Genomic DNA, 19,770 nt, shown 5'->3' on the forward strand with positions numbered 1-19,770 from the left:
ACACCTATGCAGACACTCGCACACTGCCACTCATCCATGGAGTTACTCACACACCTAGTCAGTCCTGTAAAGAATCAATCACACTTCCATTTCCTCATCTATACAGTTAAACACAGAACACCATACTTCAGTGACATCACTGATGACATCACTGATGACATCTCAAATGACATCACTGATGACATCTCAAATGACATCACTGATGACATCATGACACACCAATACCAGTTACTACATACGCACTCACTGATTCCTACGTCTACACACACATTCACTCATTCACCCATACAATCACTCATACATACAGTCACTCATTATTACAACACTATCATATGCACTCGTACACCTAGTCAGTCCTGTGAAGAATCAATCACACTTCGATTTCCTCATCTATACAGTTAAACACAGAACACCATACTTTTCACACATATACTAACACATACTTACTCTCTTATACAATCACTGATACAAGTACACATTGATATGCACAGAGTCACACACCTCCCAGCCAGCCACACACACACACTCAGTCTTCCATACATCCACTCATTCTTCAATATGTAAAACATATTTAAACTTTACAAAAACACACAGACACTAGATGATGTCATCAGTGATGTCATTTGAGATGTCATCAGTGATGTCATCAGTGATGTAATTTGAGATGTCATCAGTGATGTCATCAGTGATGTCACTGACCATGTCATGAATGATGTAATATGTGACATCATAAGCAGTGGATTGCGGGTGCGCGATATATAGTTAGTGCAACTAACTATATATGGAATTTCATTGGTTTTATGTCAATAAAATGTCCAGCTAACTATATATGGTCTCTAACCTATGGTTTTTTCAGTGAATTTTCAAGGTTTTGTAAATGCAAATTCCTAACTATATATGGTCTATAACCTATGGTTTTTTCAGTGAAAAAAAAAAAAAAAATATATATATATATATATGATATATTTTAAGAAATAAGCCCACTGGAGGGCGTCATTTCTCTTTAGCATTGAGGGAAAAATACCCACAATATGAGTTGTGACCAAATTGAGGTGTCAAAACAGGTAAAAATTAGAATTTTTCACATCATCTAGAAATAAGCCCACAGGAGGGCATCATTTCTCTTTAACACCGCGGAAAACACCTGCAGAGAAGTGGAAAGAACGAATCCTCCGTAAACATAAAAAGGATACAAAGAGGAGATCTAATATAAATAGTAAGACTCTTAAGAACAATCGGAATATATTAAAACTGGCCAGGTGTTCCCTGAGGTAATTTTCCAGTGTCGTAATCAAATGAGACTGTGATTTAACCCTTCTTTGGGGAGTACAAATGGTTCAGGAGTGTATTGAGGGTTGAAAACAGATATGAATCATAGCAACATAATAATAAAAAGATAACAAATAGACACTGTAAAAAATAGTTAAAAAATGACTTATAAAGAGGTGGGGGAGCAATCAAAACATCTGGGGCAAATGGAACTTTAGCTGCTTGAAACAGCTTCTGCCGCTTCAGCTGCTGTTTCCCCTTCTAACAAAAACTTGTTCAGCATTGATTCTTTCATAGATTCACATGCTTGAATCATTCCCCTTCATCATAGTGCAAGTCCCTTGGTAAACTTTCAGTAGCAATAAGAATTTACAACCTACATGAAAGATCCTATGCTAGTGTCACTAATGCACACTCACCTCACTGAAAAGATTCCAAACTCCAGGTGAGTGTCCCCAGCCTCAATCTTCCCAGAGGGTTTTGCATCTCCTGTGGGAAGGAAGATTCTCAAAGCTTTGCTGACCATGAAAATTGATAAATCTACTTTATTTAAAACACAATCTCAATTTCTTCTGTATAGCTTTTCCTTGGGTTCTATGTTCCTCATTCTCACTGTTGCCATTGGACCGAAATTATTTCTAAAACTTTGATAAAATTTACTTTTGCAAAGCTTCAGAGACCTGTTAAAAGCAGACGCCATTGATAATCCACACAAAGATTGTAAATTCTACACACCGTTATTGGCCAAGCCATTAAATGACTGTGGGGTAGGGGCTTCGGGTTGCTTCAGCCAACCAAAGCCAAGGACTAAATCTTCTGGGGATGTCTTTTAATGAAGTGCTTCTCTAAAGAAAGATATGAAGGTGCAGTCCCACCTGGAATGCCCTACAGTGTGATCCAAAACATCCCCTCTCCAGATGTATTAAATCTATTTCCTGTAGGCCTTCTACAAAATTAGGTAAGCCCTAAAGAAATGTGAGACACCTCTCCCTCATCAGAGGATAATGCATAATGTTGTAGTTGAAATAAATCTGCAAGTCTTCGTCAGTGACACCCCCAGCCCACCCCAGTGATCGAGATTTTACCAACGTCATTGATGAATCAGTCTGCAGGTGTCCCATTGACTGGAGATTCTGGTGCCAGGAAGTGAGCATTTCAGATGACTGAGTACCAACAACGCTTCTATCATAGAATACCTCTCCAGCTAAAGTACCATCCTCTTGTGGGAGGGAATGGATATTACAGAGCAGGCCTCACCTCCTGTGCCAAACTCACCACCAACCGATATTACCAGAATTGTGCTTGGTGAATGAAGTGTCAATGGGGTTTCAATTGCCTGTAGGCGAACAGATTCTTTCCGGGATGATTTTCAATAACTGGCTAGAAAATCTGTGAAAACCATCCCATTAATTGATCATATTTGGCAAGAATAACTAAGGCTTGTACAGACACCCAGTGATCCATTGCTGCAGTCATCCTAATGCATGGTTAAAAGTTACAAGGCAATAGCAGCTCCCCACTAAGCCTCATTGGGCACCCTTTACTATGCAGGATCCACAACACAGCGTTAGGAGTCCAACTACCTCTATAGACAGCTTTTTAGGACAGGGAAGGGTGAAGGATAGATGCTTTCAGTAAAGCAGTATCCTCCATGGCACCCAAGCTTATACAACCCTATAGGCGATAAGTCTGCTTCAAGAATCTCGAAATATGTGGCACTGATGACCGCGCATCTGCATCAGCTAGATCATCCAGCCTTCCCATACCACACCCACTGGTTGATTAAAGTCAGTTATTTACGATTCAGAAACTCCTCGGTAATGTAGCTTACATTGAACTATTCAAAACTCTGGGCCTGACTTTAAACAAGGAGCAATATATGCAGTATCCATCTCAAGCTAATTCGTTCTTGAACACAGTTCTGTATACAACAGAAGGATAAGCAGACCCCTTTCAAGAAAAAAGCAACAGCTCTGTCAGGTTTGGCAACCTAAACTAATAAGAAGCCCACTGTAATCGTGCACTTATTATAAATGGATTGCTAGCATTGTCATCATATATTCTCTTAATTCCCTTTAGCAGATTGAAAATACGCCCAATACAAGAGGGACAAAAAAACGATGGACTCCGATTTCTGTTTCCTTCGACGACCACATCAGATTTGCAGTAAAAATGAGAGCAGCTCTACCCTGGTGGGTAATTATGAACGGCACAGGAAATAGGCCTTTTTCCTACAAGGCATGCCAGCTTTGTTATGACCATAGAGGCATCCATCGAAGGTTGTGCGTTTGTGTTGGGTTCGCACCTCTAATAACTTGTTGCCAAAGGATGCTCATCTAGACAGCTGATATGCAGACCCATTATCATACTGGAACTGAGGCCTATCAGATTTCTTTTTTGGGGGGCGGGTGGGAATACAGTCCTCCTTATCCCGCATGCAAGGGTTATCTGTGTTTGTAAGGGTGGACGACACTGCATCAGTGTTGTGCGTGAGCAAGCAGGGAGGATCAAGGTCAGGCACTGAGTAAGCTTGGAGCCTGTGACTTTGGGCCATACACCATCAAGTATCCTTGCGGGCAGAACATTAAGGAATGACCAAGCAGATGCATTCATATGCACAAGGCAGATGTGTCGCGAATGCCAACAAAACAAGACACTACAGACAATGTTCAAGTGATGCACAAAGGTGAAATTAGACCTATTCACGACTCCACTAAAACCAGGTTGTCTTGTTCTGATAGCACTAATATGGCCTGGGCATATATTGATGCATGAACCCCTCCATGCACCAATATTTAATTTCTCAGACTCCCATCATGGCGACTGGCAATGAGTCTATCATGAATTTTTGGAATAATAATAATAATAAGCCATTTGTAAAGCGCCTGCCTACACAAAGAACAGTTTGTCCCCGCGCTAACTGCTGATAGATTTCGGGAGGCAGATATTTAATAAGCCATAGGGAGGGTTTACACGATAGGGAACATAAACGTTTTAAGTTTTCCCCGGAATATTAATTCGGATGGTTCCATCCGAAGATGAAGCGGGAGTGCGTTCCACTGTTAAGAGGCTAGACACCAACTCTGGACAAATTGAGCTACGGACAAGTAACTTTTCCATTACATATACAAACTGCACTGCATTTCGGCTGCACTATGCATCCCCCCACCCCCCTCCATGCCCCTGATTACTTAATGTTTTGGCAAGACTCGCCAAAACCAGATCCAAGTCCTTTTTATTGTCTCGGAATTTCCAAGGTGGGTGTGGTATGCAGACTTTCTGCTTTCCTCCCTATGTGACTTATATGACCTCGCTGACATCATGTCCGCGGACGTCAGGGCGGAGTCAAGTGGTGCCGCCCCCCTGGCGTACAGAAATGCTGTGGCATAAAAAATTCCAGATCAAGTCTCATTCCTGGGGATAATTCTACGTTAAGGAATCTGCGGCTAGAATCTTCTCTACCAGATACATTGTACCGAAGGTAAGTAACTTAAATATAGTTTTATTGGATTAATTGACCATATTGGATGTATTCGACTGCAATCCAGAGCAGTCTCTCCCAGTCGGGTAAGGGGATGTGGAGGGGTATGCTGCTGCATCTCAATATTTGAGACCTCCACCTATATGCTCAAGTCTACATTATAGTTATCTTCACTGTTTCACAGCCTTCCAGCACTTGTTATCACTCGTTCCTCCGTGATCTAAAGCTTTATACAGTGTCCCATCCCTAGTTGATGCTATTGTAGCCCTCTGTTGTTTCGTATTTCCCTTGGCCCATATATTCTCTTTAGTTTTTGTATTGGTGTTTACCATGGGGTCACAGAGAACCTTTGTGTTCAAGGCATGTGAGCTGTAGATCACTTGCTTTGCATACTCCTGCCATCTAGTGTTGGGTCCGGATTATTCCCAATGCATTTCGGGACAAGAGTACCTTTGTCAGGGGCCAATCTAAAAAAGGAATGAACCTATGTAATGATAATACAGCTTGGTACTGCTACAGAGTAGTTCGATCAAACTCAAGAGAAATTCACTCCCCAAAACCGCTAAGCATAATAAATAACAAAACTGTGCCCGTAATATGAAGTAACCATGCAATATGTCATGCATAATAAAGAGTGCTCTAGTCAAATAAATTAGGTATTCCCTTACAGCATAACTGGTATGAATGTTCTTGCGCTTGTGTTTGAACATTATACTGTTTGTTGAAGCAGTAACTACAAATATGGACTCTTTTCTACGTTACAGACATGTTCTCGACTTTTGGGCATTTACGTTGTGTATCCAGGTATTACTGGTTGTCACCAATAAGAGGTGTTGTGTTGTTTGGCAAAGTGGTAGTTTGGATGCACAGCGTTATGCTGAAAGGGATTACCTAATGTATTTGTATTCTGTATGCTGTATCATCATTACATATATTCATTCCTTTTTTAGATTGGCCCCTGATGAAATGCAATGGGCATAATGATCATTAATTGACATGAATATGTATGGAATGCCAGAACGCACATGTTCAAAAGAATGATTGAAAATGTTTTTTGTGTTAAAAAAGTCGGTTTCAATTTGTAACGATCACCCTGTGGAAGATTATGTTCCATGGAAAATTGATTGCTTTAAAAAATAAATGAACTTGAAATATCACTGGTCTTCTATTGATTAATTCATTGGATGTATTGCGAGATTTGGATATATAATTGTTACAGTTGTGCACGTCTTGTCCCAGCCTCACTCGTTAGCTGGGCCTTCAGTTGATATGTGATATGTTGTACATGTGCAATCAATATGTGATTGTGTCAGGTTGTTGATTGCATCAGAATCTCCCACAATCATTACTGTATGGAACTGAATAGATTTGATCATGGTACATATTCAGGTATTGTTCATCATTTACATTCAGTCAAAAATATAAATCCTTCTGCAATGGTCAGTGTGGAGCCCAGTCAAAAATAATATTGTAATGATGACTCTTGTGATATATTTGTATTTAAAGGCATGTTTGTGAGAATTGTAGCTTTTATAATTGATTTTATATCTTAAGAGGCTGTTTTCTGTGTCTAATGTACTGGCATTATCTGATGGCGACTACTAGCTGCAGATTTCTTAACGTAGAAGTATCCCCAGGCGTGAGACTTGATCCGGAATTTTTTTTGCCACAGCATCTCTGCGCACCGGGGGGCGGCACCATGTGCCTCTGCCCTGACGTCCGCGGACACATAAGTCCCAACCTGGCGCGCTGATGTCCGTTTCCTTCTTTTCCGAGGGCAATGCGGATCCAGAGTGTGTTTCCTTGATCTGTTTTCAGGCCTATTTTAACGCCTCTGCGTTGGGAACAGTGTGCAATGCCTTTGGGTTTCAAGTCGTGTGCTTCTTGTACTTATCAGATTTCGACGAGGGACCCTCACCCTATTTGTATGTGGTGTTTGGGCGAGCACCATGGATCTACGGACTGCAAAGCTTGTCAGCGTCTCAAGCCGAAATCACGGCGGGACCGCAGGGTGAAATTGCTTTCGGCCCGCTTGTCCATATCGGTCTCGTCCCCTACCTCGGAAGGTTCCAGAAGCCGCTGATTCTGGCTGCGGCATCGTCCTTCGCCGAGGCCCCATGGGCATCGTTGACCCACCGGTAAGACCTGCAGCTTGCCACGGAGGCCCTGTCCTCTTTCTGAAAAGGGCGTGAGTTCCTCTCGGGACGTGCGCCCTCGCCACCTTATCTGCCGTTTCCTGGCCTTGGGACGACAAGGGCCCAAATAAAGGCCCACGCTACAGCTCTGCAGGCTTCTTTGGGCCCCCCTCCTCTTCCTGAGACGTCGCCATCGGATTCACCCCCGGCATCAACGAGTTCGGCTTCAGGTTTTGGAGAGGTGGTGTCATCTAGGTGCGGCCCTAGGGGGTTTCCCTCTTAAACCCAGGGCGCCCCTGCCTCGCCGCAAAACCCCGCGGGGTTGCCTGTGGTGTCGCAGGTCGTTGCTGGGACTCGCGGCTCGTCCCGAGTCCCCCTCGGTCCTCTGGGCAGACGGCTGTCTTACCGGAGGCTGCGCCGACAGACGGCATTCCTCCCCAGCCCTGGTGGCGCTGAAGGGCGTAGGCTGGGACCCGGGGCGCCTCTCCGAGCCCCTCTCTGTGCTCCGTGCGTGAAGCTGCCTCGTCGGAGGTCGACCCGGCACCGTTCATTGGTCGCTTCTGGCTTCAACCCTGCCCCTTTCTCCTATGAGGTACGTGGTGGTGGAGGTCGGCTCGGCACCCCTGGTGGACATTTCGGCGCCTATCGAGGACACGCACTTGCGGGACTCCTCGGCGTCGTCCCTTTGACGGATCGTCGACTCTTCTCCGTATGTCCCTTCCTCTCTGGAGGATTGTCGTCTTCTTGTCTCCTCTTCACTGTAGAATGGACGCTGCATCGTCGCCTTTTCCCCAGCGGCTTCTAAGGCAGGTTCTACGTGGTCTCCACGTCCAGAGTCCCCGGACCGGCTCTTCTGCAACTTGTAGTTGGTTGACCCGCAGGCTTCTCCGGAGACCCCTCAGGTCCCTCATTCATCCATGGGTCTTCCATCCTTCAGGGGCTGGCCATCAGGGCACGGGGGCGGGCGGCTTAGTTTGCAGCCTTCGCCCACGGAAGAGTTGCTCTCTCCCCCCATGATGCCCTACGGAGGCGAGTGTAGCCTTTATCCGGGCTATTTCCACGGCCACCAGCATTTCGCAAATGGGCAACCCGGTCACTCCACTCCCAACAGACCACTTGTTGGAGGTTCTCCACCAGGGCTCTCGTGGAGGGGAGCCGTTTATTCCATTTGAAGTTTTGGTCCACAACTCTTTTGGGGGCCTGGGGGCATCCTGCTACGGGGATCCGGTGCCTCAGCCGCTCCTACACCGCCACCGTCCTGCTCCACACGATCCAGTCTGTCTTTTTTCCCACCCATCTGCCCAGAGCCCTGTCCTGCAGACTGCTTTTCCTTCCTTGCCTTCAGTGTTGCTCCCTCCGTCACGGGAGGCCCGGTGGTTGGAGCCCAGGGCTACCTCTGCCCTGTGGGATCCTGCGGAGTTCCTTCTGTCTCGCACCTCCCACGAAGGTGTACGAGCTGATCTGCGGCACCATGTGCTGGATGGTCGGCACTTAGCTGCATTTATTCTCAGTTCGGCCTTGGATGTCTCTGATTCTCTCGCCAGTGCTATGGTGAGTTCTGTGGCCCTCCGTCGTCATGCTTGGTTGCGGGATAGCGTCTTTCTCGCTTCCCGGGGGTAGCTGTTCTGGGCACACTACTTCATAGTGGTTACCAGCTGCCTGCGCACGCATGGTCATTATGGTCCACCTCCGTGGGCCTTAGCGTGTACCCATGTGCTCCTGTCCCTACCTCTGCTGGAGCTTTGCGCGACTGTGTCTTCCTTCTCACATAGGCACTTCTCGGCTCTGAGGCCGTTCCTGCCTTGGTGCTGATACCCGTTCTGCTGTCCACTTCAATGTGTGTGTATGTTCTCCTGAGGTGGGCTCTGCCTCCGTTTCCACCTCTTCTCCTTGGATTTTGCGGTGGTTCTTTTCTTCCTTTGGTACTCATTTAATGCCGTCTGTCCCTCTGGGTTTTCTGGCGGATGCCCTTTGTACCTCGGGTAGGCTTGTGGTATCCTGGCCTTCCCTTCTTCTTGTTCTGGCTTATTTCTGCTTGGTGGGGGCTGGGCCGTCCTTCCTGTTCCCATGACACATCCCCTGTTGGGGCCCTGTGTTCTAACAAGCTGGTGAGGCTCTCTCGCAGACCCTCCTCCCCTCTGGGTATGGCTTGGGTACCTATTCTACTTTAAGGAATCTGCAGCTAGTAGTCTCTATCAGATGTACAAGTTACTCACCTTCGGTTATGATGTATCTGGGAGAGACGATTCTAGCTGCAGATTCCTTCACAGCCCTCCCTTCCTCCCCATTCTGCGAGGGCCTTTAGCTTGGTCTTCCGCTTTTGCCTCCCTCTGGGTGGCTTTGTCTTCTGCGAGTGCCCTCTTTGACTTCTTCCCTGGAAGGATGCTTTGTTCTGTTTATTTGTTCCACTCCTTCCTTCCTGGTAATTGGACGTAGGTTCATGTGTACTTCTGCATCCCTACACCCTGGTTTTTCCAGTGTGTGGCCTACTCATAATCTTCTCCCTTTTTCATTGCTTGAGGTTTCTAACTACTCTGCAGTCCTCTGGGTTTGGGTACGACACTCCTTGATGGTGTTGTTTTGGGGTAGATTGTTGTTACTCATTTGTTCCGGACTTGTTGCCCCTCACTGTTCTAAATTGTTGGTGCAGACTTTCTTTAGTCTGCTATGACATTTTTCACATGTATTTCTGCCTCTAGGGAGGATATCTCATTCGCTTTGCGAGGTTGCTTCTTGGAGCGATGCTCTGCTCTTTCCCTTCCATGACTTTCAGTAACACAGTGCCTGACACTTTCCCTAATGGTGCTGTTCCTCACCATTTGCTTCTTCCCTTTCTGTTTCACTGATTGTTTTGCACACTGTTCCCATACTCTCACAGTTTTGTTTGTGATGGCTCAGGGTTGCGGCGCGGAAAAGTTCTCCGAAGAAAACTGACGTCAGCGCGCCAGTGTGGGACTTATGTGACCTCGCTGACGTCATGTCCGTGGACAACGTCAGGGCGGAGTCACATGGTGCCCCCCCCCCCCCGTGTGCAGAAACGCCTGGGGATAATTCTACGTTAAGGAATCTGCGGCTAGATTAGTCTCTACCATACATAGTTACCGAAGGTAAGTAACTTGTACGGCTGAAATATAGTTTTATTGCATTGATTGACCATATTGGATGCATTGGCAGTAAGGTTAATCATGCTGTAATGTTGATTATAAACTGTGGGAGGTATGAAGATATATGACAAGTAACAAGAGCAGTATTGGTAGAAACAATTGCTTTTTACATCTAAGGAATAAAAAAAATTCCATGATGCACACAACTGTTTAGATGTTGCTTTGATTTCCAAGTAACTGATGGGCCTTCATTAGGTTTGTAACTGTTCCTTACATCATGGCCTTAGAAAACAGATTTTAGTTAGTCATGGTTTTATGTTTTTTTAATTGCTTTTTTCTTGTTGTTTTTTTTTGTTCCATATTAGAATATTATTGTGGGGCCAGCTATCAAAATAGAACTGCCAAACGCTCTAGCACGGTTGCCATACCTTATGTGCTGGAAATTCCGCTGAGAAATTAAATTTTTTCTTTCAGCCTCCAGCCCAGTTGTGACGACAGCTACCACAGGTGCTGGTCAGACATTTCAGATCACTGCCACTCCGGTAACCATGACCGGGAAAGTGCTTACCAAACTTCCATTGCCAGCCAACAGCAAAATCGTCGCTCTCAATGTGCCAACTACTCAAGGTATTGATCATAAAAAGGTGGAAAAGTAACCTATTGGTCAAAATCTCTTAAATTGTATGTTTAACTATAGTTTGGTGATCTAGGTTATCCTCATAAAAGCCCTGCTGAAATGGGCCTTCCATTATTTCTCAGTGTGCTTTCTATTATTTCTCAGTGTGCTTTGATCACTGTCAGTGAGTCAGCATGAGGACCAACGTATTTGTATTTCTGTATTTTAAATATACTTTCATAGTCTGTGGGGCGCCTCCGGGATTTCATGAAATAGGATACTTAGCACTAACTACACTAGGAGGTGGACCTCATATTACTCTAGCATGGTTCTGATTGCATAGAATACACCATAGTCCAACAAGCCAAGATTGCCATACTGATGAATCTTTCTTTCTCGTCCACATGGAGTCGCTCTTCTGCATACGCAAATACTGTGCCAGCCCAAATGCAGACTAGCAGAAAACTCACCTAACTGGCATCATCTGAAAGAAACAGGTTAGTGTTAGATTCCTTACCTTAGAATATCCCCAGGCGTCAGACTGGATCCGGAAAGTTTTGATCAGCAGTACCCCTGCTCGTCGGTAGACGTCATCTGCGGCTCCTCGCCCGCGTTCGGCGTCGCGATTGCTGGGATGACGTCGTCGGTGTACTTAGACGCCGCCCTCGCGCGCTGACATCAGTTGTTTTTTTCGCACCAGCAAGCGCAGATACGGGAAGAGCAGTACTTCTATTCATTTTTTTACTAACTTTTTTGATCTGTTTTGGATCTCTTTTTGAGTCGACTTCGACTCCTGGTGCCATAGGGATGCCTGGCTTCAAGCCGTGCACCGCCTGTCACCGCCTGATGTCGGTGACCGACCCCCATCGTTGTCGTCGTGGTCGGCACGAGGCAAATGAGACACCAAGTCGCGCCCCGACTGCTGGGCGTTGACCTTGAAAGCTAGGCGGGAGCGGTCCCATAAGCTTCTCGAGATCCATCGGTCTGCTCCACACGCTCAAGTTCCCGGTCGAGGAGGAAGTCGAGGGACCGGTCGCAGAGCCGCAGTCGTCGCCGCTCGTCGAGCCATCACCATTCGTCTGGCTCCAAGTCCTCGGGTAAGTCGAGGCACTCTAAAAAGAAGTTGAAGAAGCGACATCGCTCTTCCGACTACCCTCGCGCGAGGCAGCTGAGGGTTCCGGCAACACCGCCGGCGCGGCTCTGCCAGAGCCGCTGACGTCACATCCGGCCCCATACCCTCCGGTCTCTGGGCTGCATGCGACGCCGGAGGAGATACGTGATTTCCTCGTGGCCAGGAGGACTCGCTTCCCTCCGGCGAGGCATGTCTGCGCGCCTTCGAGTCCCGCGGACCTGACCTGGGCCCTCGCGGGCTGGCGGATTCGGCTCCGGCGCCGTCATCGACTTCGGTCCTGACGCCGCAGGGCCCTGAGGGATCGAGGCCTGGATCCTGGTCGACGCCAGTTGACCTCACGACTCCTCCGCTGGCGCCGACACCGATAGTGTCGCTCCCGGCGGCGTCCGAAGACGCCGCCGTCCCTGGTTTCAGCCCCGGTCCGTGTCTGGCATTGGAGCGGCGCCGCTCTGCGCCGTCTCCGGCGTCGATGGGTGAGGGCTTCACCTACGACCCCACTCCGTCATTCCTGCCTGTTTATCAGGACACGGATGATGGGGAGGACTGTGAGGGGTCTGAGGACCCTCTGGCGCAACAGTGCCAGTTGAGCCAAGACTGGGCAGATGAGCTGGGGAAGGCCAGTGGTCTGGACACATCGCCTGATACTGGATTCATCTCTCCTCCCTCCGTGGCTACGGAGGAGGGTGCAACTTATGGTGTGGTGTTGCGGAGGGCTGCTAAGGCCTTGGCTCTTGAGCTTCCTGCTGCGGCCGTGAGGACTAATATCCTCACCGAGGTGCTTCAGCCGCCAGTAAGCTCTTCGGAGTCTCTGCTGCCGTTTAATGAAGCCCTCACGGACGTTCTGATGGTCACTTGGTCCAAGCCCTCCACAGTGCCCTCTGTGGATAGGAACGTGGCCCGACGCCACTGCCTGGCTATGGGCGACCCCCACTTTCTGTCCGTTCACCTCACCCCTGAGAGCCTGGTGATCAAGGCCTCTACATCCCAGTCCACATTCCTGACTGCTCCTCCAGAACGGGAATCCAAACATTTTGATCAGTTTGGGAAGAAACTTTTCTCCTCATTGAGTTTGGGGTTGCGGTCTATCAACACTGCTTGCCTTTTGGGCCATTACACCCACTCTTTGTGGGACATGGTTGCGGATGTGCTGCCCCAGTGTCCGGAGGAGGCCCAGGCACAGCTAGCCCAGGCACTTGCCGAGGGGCGGGATGCAGCTCGCTACTCCATCAGATGTGAACTTGATACCACGGACACGCTGGGCAGAGCGATTTCCACGATGGTGGCGATCCGTCGCCACGCCTGGCTGAGGTCAGCCAATTTTTCAGGGGATGTCCAGGCCACGCTCATGGACATGCCCTTTGATGGCCGTCGCCTTTTTGGCGTCAAGGCAGACAGTGCGCTTGAGCGTTTCGAGGACTCCAGGGCTACGGCCAAGTCCTTGTGCCTGTCGGGCCTGGGCCAGCAGACTTCTGCTTTTCGCCCCTTTCGTGGCAAAGGAATAGGTGCCCCCACGCGTTCGTACAGCCACGGGCCGCAGAACCAACCTCAACGCGGCCGCGAAGGTGGTAACCTCCGTGCCGGTGCCGGGGGACTCCACTCCCGCAGCATCTGCCTCAAAGCCTTCCTAGTCCGAGTTTTGCAGGCTCATTCGATGCCAGTGGGGGGCAGGGTCCGCCATCACCTCCTCCACTGGTGCTCCATCACGTTAGACAGGTGGGTGCTGCAAATTATCCGAAGGGGTTACTCCCTCCCTTTCGAGGCGACTCCTCCAGCTATACCACCGCAGTACCGCCGCATGTCGGGGGATCACTTGCAACTTCTGCAGGATGAAGTTATGGCCCTCTTGGCCAAGGGGGCCATCGAGCGCGTACCTGGGCCAGAAGTAGGACGTGGTTGCTACTCCCACTACTTTCTGGTAACCAAGAAGGGCAAAAGGGGCCTACGGCCTATCTTGGATCTCTGGAGCGTCAACGGCTCCCTCCGGAAGGAGAAGTTCAAGATGCTGACTTTGGCTCAGGTCCTTGCTGCCCTACAGACAGACGCGGAGCCGCAGATGATGCCTATCGACGCGCAGGGGTACTGCTGACGAAAACTTTCCGGATTCAGTCTGACGCCTGGGGATGTGCCAGGCAATCCACCTATTGCTTTTTTTTTTTACTTCGGAGAAGGTATAAATGCTGCTATGATACCACTTCTCTTGAAATTCCTGATTTCTTAAAAAAAAATCCCACATGTGCAGCAGAAAGTCCATTTTGTGCGTTTTGGCAACATACGGCCACAAAGCCAGTGAAGCCCTTGATTGCCTGTAGTTCTGCATCATAGGACCCTCACTAAGTCAAAAAACATAGAATATTCCCATGCATTTCAGGGGTCCTCTGAACACTTTCTCTTTAAATAATCAAAGTCAAACTTTAGATTGAGGCAGGCATCTTGAAGCCAGTATGTGCCCTGCTTTTACTGAATTTTTCTGAAACATAAAATGGCATTTCTTAATTGCATTACCTTACTGAAAGCAATGTTGTACCTTATTCTAAATAACGTGTTACCTAAATACAGTGAGAGAAAAATTAAAGCAAATTGCTTTAAATGAGTGCGTCTGGTCAAGAGCGCTGAAGCTGCAAAGAAATATACACAGTTTCGATACTTCTTGATTGACACTGAGATTTGTGAGAACGGTGAAAGATAATATATAGGGTAAAGTATCACATGCTGTAAATTATAAGGATACTAGCTTACCCGTCGCGCGTTGCTGCGATCTCCGAAGAAAGGAAATTCAAGGAAACTCGTTATGATAACATTCAATGTACATTGTGTCATTTTTATTGAAACGTATTCATTTTAATATGGAAAACATTTCAAAGTGTCGTTTTAATTCTATTTATTTATTCGAGTGCTTGTGGATACACAATTTTTAGTTTTTCCGTCTGGTGCGTACATCAGTATTCGAAAGATAATGAGGGTACTGGGGGACCGATATTTAAAAAAATGTATGCCAGAAACCTTCGCGGGAGTGTACTCAACAACTTCCCAAAGTTTCCTGGCGATCGGATGAATGGTGTAGTAATGCATAAAGGACAAACAGACAGACAGACAGACATACATACATACATTTGTATAAGGTTATGGAACTCCAAGGTGACTTGTAGTATCCTAATCATGTATGCCAGCGGGTACTTCATACCATATAATACATGGTAACACCATCACCTTTCCCACATGCCAGTTAAAATCTTGCTGCTTAGCTCATTCATATGAAAGAGCAAGCATGTTTGCAAACATAAAGAATAAAAATTGAACCTCTAGTGCAGGGGTGTGGAATTTATTAAAATATCTACTTGTCCATGGGGCGAGTTGCTTCATAAATCTACTTGTCATGTAACAAAATCCACGTGTCCCTTTGGTGCCATGTGGTTCGGCAACGGATTGTGGCAGCAATCTCATTGTATGGGAGCTCTTGTATAGCCTCTCTGTGCCAGGGCTCATGCCGTGGTGGTTTTTGAATGCTAGCAATCCCTTTGTGTTGCTGGGTTTCTGCGGATCTGCATGCTGTGACTGGGGGTAGTGGTGAGCGGTGGTTCCAGGGTTGTAATGCCCTTTTGGTCTGTGCAGATCTACTGACTTGCATGTTGTAGGGGTTTTCAACAACTCTTCTCTAATCTTTTCCCATGCTGAGAAGTGTTGCAGATTTGCTCCTGACAGTGGCGGATGTAGACCTTCTTCCAAAGTTGGGAGAAGAGTGGTTGATGGGAGAGAGACCTTGCAAACACTCAGGTTTTCGCATGAGCAAATCTACACATGCATATTTGCTTATGATAAACTGCAGTTCAAGGATATTTTCCGGGAGTGCATTTCTTGCCCTACTTCTGTAGATACTTGTGAATTCACGAAAGCCATATAGCTGCACTTAATGCAAGGACATATACCAGGGGTGCACTTTTGAGACTTTCTTTAGTAATAGGGCCCCTAATTTGGTCTGGCATTGACCACAACCTTTTGTGTTTGTTAAAATTCTCTCTCCCTCTCTCTGTATCGGCTGGCTTCGCTGTGGGTGGCGGCGTTGGGCTCTTTCACGGGGAGTATGTTGGCACACAAAGTGGTTTTGTTCAGTGGCAGTAACTGATGTGACAGTGTGTGCTTTTTTTAGACCATATATATATATATATTTTTTGCTTTTGCCAATGTTTGTTATAATGGTGAGGGCCCAGCAGCTCTCACATCAAGAAGGCTTTACAGAAACCATGCCATTGAAGCTGGTTACACTGATTTTCCAATATGAGTGTTTTTGCGAAATACTAGCATGCATCAACACATTTTACTAAATGATGCTGCAAAGAAACGGTACCTGAAATTTCACAGTAGTTTAGCAAAATGTTTTTTTTTCCTACTTTCATTTTTTTAGGGACATTTTATATTGAAAGCAAAGAGTCATTAATATTGCTCTCAAGCTTCTGCAAATATTTGCATCTAATCAGAGAGCATTCTGGGAGCATTATGCATATCCTCAAATTGCTAAACTTAACCGTGAGTACACATTTTTATACTGTAACCACTGTCAGTAGTGCAGTCAGAACTTACATTTACTTAGAGCACTCACCCTAATAATAAAGGATTTCAATTAATGAACCATGAATACAAGTTTGAACAGCATTAACATAGGCACACACATAATAACTTAACTTCAAGCAGTGCCCTTCCCTGGCCCTTAATGTGCTACTGCAAACTGGCAGCCAAAGGGTTTGTGCTGCAGAGGGTTGGGCCTACTTGTCCCAAGGACAAAATACACATTAAAACGTGTTGCCCTTGACCCCAAACAATATGTCCTGGGCGTCGGGCTATAGGAATTCCACATCCCTGCTCTAGTGCAAAATTAAGCACATAAAAAACCTGTTCAATATTTGTAGCAAACAAATATTGTGAACAGTTCAATACAAGGTTTAAAAAAAAGCTGCAGTAGCCCAGAACATGTAGAAGCAAGCAGAGAGATTCTGGCTTTTCTCAATCTAAGGCGTGCAAAAAATAAACATTCTCTCTTTTTGACAGTTTCAGCTTTTAAAATAGAGCAGAAGAAGAAAAAGCAACATTCTGTTTGTTGCTTTAAACAGCGGCATTAGTTATGCTTCTTGACCTGACCTGCCTTTTACCTTGACTGCTGATCTGGCCGCAGGCATTGTGATATCAGTACTTGACTGTAATAACTGTATAATAATCAGGTTCTACCGTCTTTTCTTTATAATCGGCAAATAAGTGCATCACAAGTTGCCGTTTGATTAGTAACTGCCCTTTATACATTGATTACAGAATCTCATGTATTTATGTTGTATTGACAACTAGGGAGGCGGGAGTTTTTTTTTTTAGTTCAGTGAGGATTCCAACGATGCCCAACAAGGATTACAAGTACGTAACACTTACTTCTGCATCGTAGGATACTCACTGATAGTCATAAATGTTGAATAGAGTAGCAAGCATATTCTAACTCCCGGCTGTGAATACAAGATCATGAGCTAAAAAAAATGTCAAATGTAAATTAGGTTTGGTCCTGCTCTAATAGGAACAGTTGGGCCCGAACTGCCAAGCCAGGTCCTCTCTGAATCGGAACATAACCAAGACTGGTTTTGGGCTCTTCAGTTAGTTGTAGCTTGGTTCTAGCGTCACAGTGAGCAAGGGACCCACATTTTGGCATAACATTGACCGACCACTTAGGGCGTTACATCAAACACAGAAAAAGTGATTGGTGGAATGATAGCACTAATTTTACCACAATCTATCGATCTGGGTAGTATTCCAATCAGTGGTTCTTTTGCCCACCATATCATATCAAATTAGCCAGGAGGAGTATAGATACACGGGGTACATTTTGCTTCAGGAGCGAAGCCTAAGTTTGAGGCAGATGTAGAGTGGATACTTTAAGTTGTTCTAATATTCTAAGCTGACTGGGTGATGAGCGGAGTGAGTATCACTCCATGTTTCATACACGACAAATGGGAAGAATAATAGTGATGTTTATATCCTGGCTTTTTATGTATGTAGTCCGTGCACACACATGCTTTTGACTGCTACGGCTGCGAAGGCACAAATTAGATGTGTGAACGTTGATTAAGAATTGTTTTATTTTGGAGGAGGTTATATTCGAATGGCTAACTAAGAAACACTATTATCTTATTTTAGGGCTTGCTAGAGGGAATTAATTTGGTGAGCTGGTGCAGATATACCCAAAAGGTTTCTGGACCGATGCACTGTACCTGGAAATTTGTAGGTTTTCTTTTGGGGAGGAAGGGGTAAAGAGATGGCATCTTTTTGTCTCAAATACCTATCAGTTTTCCCTCACCTTGGCACATCACTGATCCTCCTCAACCGCTCAGCTGCATTCGACACAGTATCACACCACACTTTGAGCAAAAGGCTTCACAACATTGGAATCCAAGGAGAAGCCCTCAAGTGGATTGCCTCTTTCACTGGAAGAACCCAGAGAATCCGCCTTCCTCCCATCCCCCATCGGAGCACAAGAACACCATCTGTGGCATCCCTATAGATTTGTCCCTCAGCCCCACCTTGTTCAACACCTACATGAACCCCTTGGCCAGTGTCATCACATGGACTGAACATCATATCCTACACCGACGATTCTCAGATCATCTTATAGTGATAAGAAGACCCCTCTGCAATGCGCACCAACTTCAGCAGGTGCTGACCAGCATCGCCAACTGGAGAGACCACTGCCTACAACTCAACACAGACATAACTGAAGTGCTGATGTTCGGGAACAATACCTCCCCATGGGACGACACCTGGAGGCCTCTTAAACTAGGACCCTCACCCACGCCAACTGACCACTCCCGCAACCTCGCCATCATCCAGAACTGCAAACTCACCATGAAAAGACAGATCAACACATTGTCATCCACCTGCTTCCTCAACCTTCTCATTCTCTACTAGATTTTCAAGTGGCTCCCCATTGACACCAGACACTCCTACACACAAGCTATGGTCACCAGATGACTTTACTACGGCATCTACTCTACGTAGGCATCACCTGGCTCTTCTACAAGAGACTGCAAACAATAGAGAACCCGGCGACCAGACTCCTCCTAGACCTCCCAAAATGGACCCACATCACTCTCCACCACAAGAAACTCCACTGGCTCCCCATTCGGAAGAGGTGCCAGGTCAAGGTGTTGAACCACACCTTCAAAGCCCTCCACAACCAGGGACGAATGTACATCAACTCCCACCTTCCCTCCAGACACCTACGCTCCTCTTTGCTGTGCCTCTCCCACACCCCCATATCCACCACAACAATAGTGATGGACGCTCCTTCTCTGTCACTGCAAAGTCCTGGAATGACCTCCCACTTCACCTATGGACCTCCTCATCTTCGGTGGAATTTTGAAAGGACTCAAGAACTGGATATTCAACTGAGCACCCTGCAGCAGTACTCTAAGCGCCTGGATACCGTCATGGGTGATTAGCTCCGCTATTCAAATCCTGAATGATTGATTGATTGTCATGTTAACCCCTTTGCCGTGGCGCAAAATTCCGCCGAGGTGCAGGGGGGCTAGGGGGTGAGCGCGTCGCTTCCGTGCTCATTACGGAACCACGCTGTCATGAGTCACGGGCGGCATGTGCTCATGACGACGTGGTTCCGTCATGACCACTCCCGCTCACTAATTCGCCCGCACAGGCGGGGAATTAGCCCCACGTGGGAGGAGCGGCAGCAGCATGTCGGAACCACGCTGCCAAGAGCAGGTGCCGCCCGTGGCTCATGACAGCTTGGTTCCGTCATGCGCACGCAAGAGGTTAAAGACAGTCTTTATGTAAACTCTGTTGCATCTTTTCAGTTTGTACATATTGGTTACAACATTAGCGTTTGAGTTAGAAGCTCAACTGCATGATAAAACCTCCAGACCAAGAGGGTTAAACTGCTGCAAATGTTACTGACTGAGAGGATTGATGTAGTGTATCTGCAGAAGAAATCTTTTGGGGGAGGTTGAAGTCTGAATGGTTCCAAGAACAATTCATTGAATCTACTAAGAATA

The 19,770-nt window shown here is 46.7% G+C and overlaps 1 protein-coding gene across 5 annotated transcripts in view; it reads left to right on the top strand.

Annotated features, from left to right (window-relative positions):
* The window catches only part of BPTF (bromodomain PHD finger transcription factor), a 1,855,127-nt gene that overhangs the window by 1,091,645 nt on the left and 743,712 nt on the right, over positions 1 to 19,770 (top strand). For all 5 annotated transcript variants that reach the window (XR_013598794.1, XM_078654332.1, XM_078654328.1 and 2 more), the window contains exon 19: positions 10,464 to 10,616. Coding sequence is in view for 4 of the 5 variants with exons in the window: in XM_078654332.1 (XP_078510458.1) it covers positions 10,464 to 10,616 (153 nt within the window). In the remaining variant the exon portion in view is untranslated. The remainder of the gene's footprint in view (positions 1 to 10,463; positions 10,617 to 19,770) is intronic.

The sequence above is a fragment of the Lissotriton helveticus genome, chromosome 7 (assembly GCF_964261635.1).
Source record: "Lissotriton helveticus chromosome 7, aLisHel1.1, whole genome shotgun sequence".
NCBI classification, from domain to species: domain Eukaryota; kingdom Metazoa; phylum Chordata; class Amphibia; order Caudata; family Salamandridae; genus Lissotriton; species Lissotriton helveticus.